This window comes from Cephus cinctus, unplaced genomic scaffold (assembly GCF_000341935.2).
Source record: "Cephus cinctus unplaced genomic scaffold, Ccin1 Ccin1_scaffold2211, whole genome shotgun sequence".
In the NCBI taxonomy this organism is placed as follows: Eukaryota; Metazoa; Arthropoda; class Insecta; order Hymenoptera; family Cephidae; genus Cephus; species Cephus cinctus.
In genome coordinates, this window is record NW_014334184.1 from 1 (window position 1) to 1910 (window position 1910).

A 1910-nucleotide genomic window follows, 5' to 3' on the forward strand; every position below is an offset into this window, starting at 1 on the left:
CCTCGTGTGAGGCATTCAAAAGTTTCAGTTATATTATTAACTTCAATTTCTGTTAAACCAGATACGGTGATGCCCTTTACAGAATCTTCTCTAATGTCGACAATACATTGACTGCGTGGCTTATCCATTAAAAGATCATAGAGCTGCTCCTGATACAGCTCCAGGAAAGAAATTGAGACTTTTATGTCATACTCCTGTTTTGCTTCTGATATTTTAAATATATCTTGAATAGCACGAGGAATTACACCCATGTTTGGTCCACCGTTGTAACAAGTTCCCATTGAATGGGTTTTCCCACTACCTGTCTGGCCATAGGCTAAGATCGTTACATTATACCCTAAACAATAACAATGTTAGAATTTGATTGAAGAAATTATTATAGCATAGATAAAACAGTACTTTGACATTAATACAAAGTATACTACTTGTGGCTCTTTTTACATTAATACAATCTCTTAATACAAAATACATCAAATTTACCTTTGAAAATATTGTCCACCATTCCTTTGACAGCAGTATTATAGAAATCCTCTTGTTCAATATCAGCCCCAAAGACATGATTGTATGTAAAAGATTTTTCTGTGCCCCGCAATTGTACCTGTGGTTCACCCGGAACAACATCAAGACATACTTGGCACCCTGTATTAATTTCAGATTGCACCAATGGACGTATTCTGACAGCAACTTGTACACACTCATGAGCCATCTGTAGTAATGAAATTATTTACTGTTTAGATGTTACAATTTTTATTTAAGTAACTGATTTTATACAATTTTATGTAGCTTGGGGTATTTCTCAGAAACCTTAGGAAACAAAGTTTCTGATTGATCAAAATAGTTTCATTTGAAAATTATGAAGCGCCTAATTTTTTAGTCGTATGACTAACCTGGGATAACTTCTTAATTCAGCCTGTTTCAATATCTTACTCGTTTAAAAGTACAGACCAACTTGTTAGAAATGGTCTGTTACGTTTATTTTGCACTGTCTACTTGCTGTACTATGTACTGTTTATATAAGTAATTAGTGAATCTTTATTTCATTTAATACTTTTTCCGAATATTGCAATTGGTAATTCTGAAGCTATAATCTTAAAAATTATAGAATACTTCAATTATACAAAGAATTCAACAATTTTTCACCATGCTCGACAATCTGATTGATCAAAATTGTTTCATTTGAAAATTATGAAGCGCCTAATTTTTTAGTCGTATGACTAACCTGGGATAACTTCTTAATTCAGCCTGTTTCAATATCTTACTCGTTTAAAAGTACAGACCAACTTGTTAGAAATGGTCTGTTACGTTTATTTTGCACTGTCTACTTGCTGTACTATGTACTGTTTATGTAAGTGATTAGTGAATCTTTATTTCATTTAATACTTTTTCCGAATATTGCAATTGGTAATTCTGAAGCTATAATCTTAAAAATTATAGAATATTTCAATTATACAAAGAATTCAACAATTTCTCACCATGCTCGACAACGCTACAAGACTCTCTCGACAGTTGAAAAGTAACGGATGTATAAGAATTTGAATTGTACTACGTACATAAAAATATATCTACGTAAATAAATAAATGATGCGCATATATTCACATTTCATGGTTCGATAATATTTGTATTATTGTAGATTTCAAAAATTAATTAGTCTAAAGTATAAACGCGCGCGCACACACACACACACACACACACACACACACAAAAATTAATTAGTTTAAAGTATAAACGCGTACAAAATGTAACTATAAATTATTTTTAATCTGATTATACAAACATACTTTAGCCTAAAGGCGCCTTCACATCTGTCTCGGACAATGTTACGTTTAAAATAACAGACAACCCTATTCATCACAAACTTCAAATATTTCAGCCACGTATGAACAGCCATTTTTTTTTCACGGCTACCGGG

At 32.1% G+C, this 1910-nt stretch overlaps 1 protein-coding gene across 1 annotated transcript; it reads right to left on the reverse strand.

Moving 5' to 3' along the window:
• Positions 1-41: 41 nt before the first annotated feature.
• LOC107274077 (chromosome-associated kinesin KIF4A) lies at positions 42-706 on the reverse strand (the record flags this gene model as incomplete). The annotated part of the gene is made up of 2 exons (XM_015752827.1): positions 481-706; positions 42-337 (listed from the first exon to the last, which is right to left on the reverse strand). Coding segments are annotated over exons 1-2 (522 nt in total), but the record flags the coding sequence as incomplete, so codon positions are not given.
• Between the last annotated feature and the right edge of the window lie 1204 nt (positions 707-1910).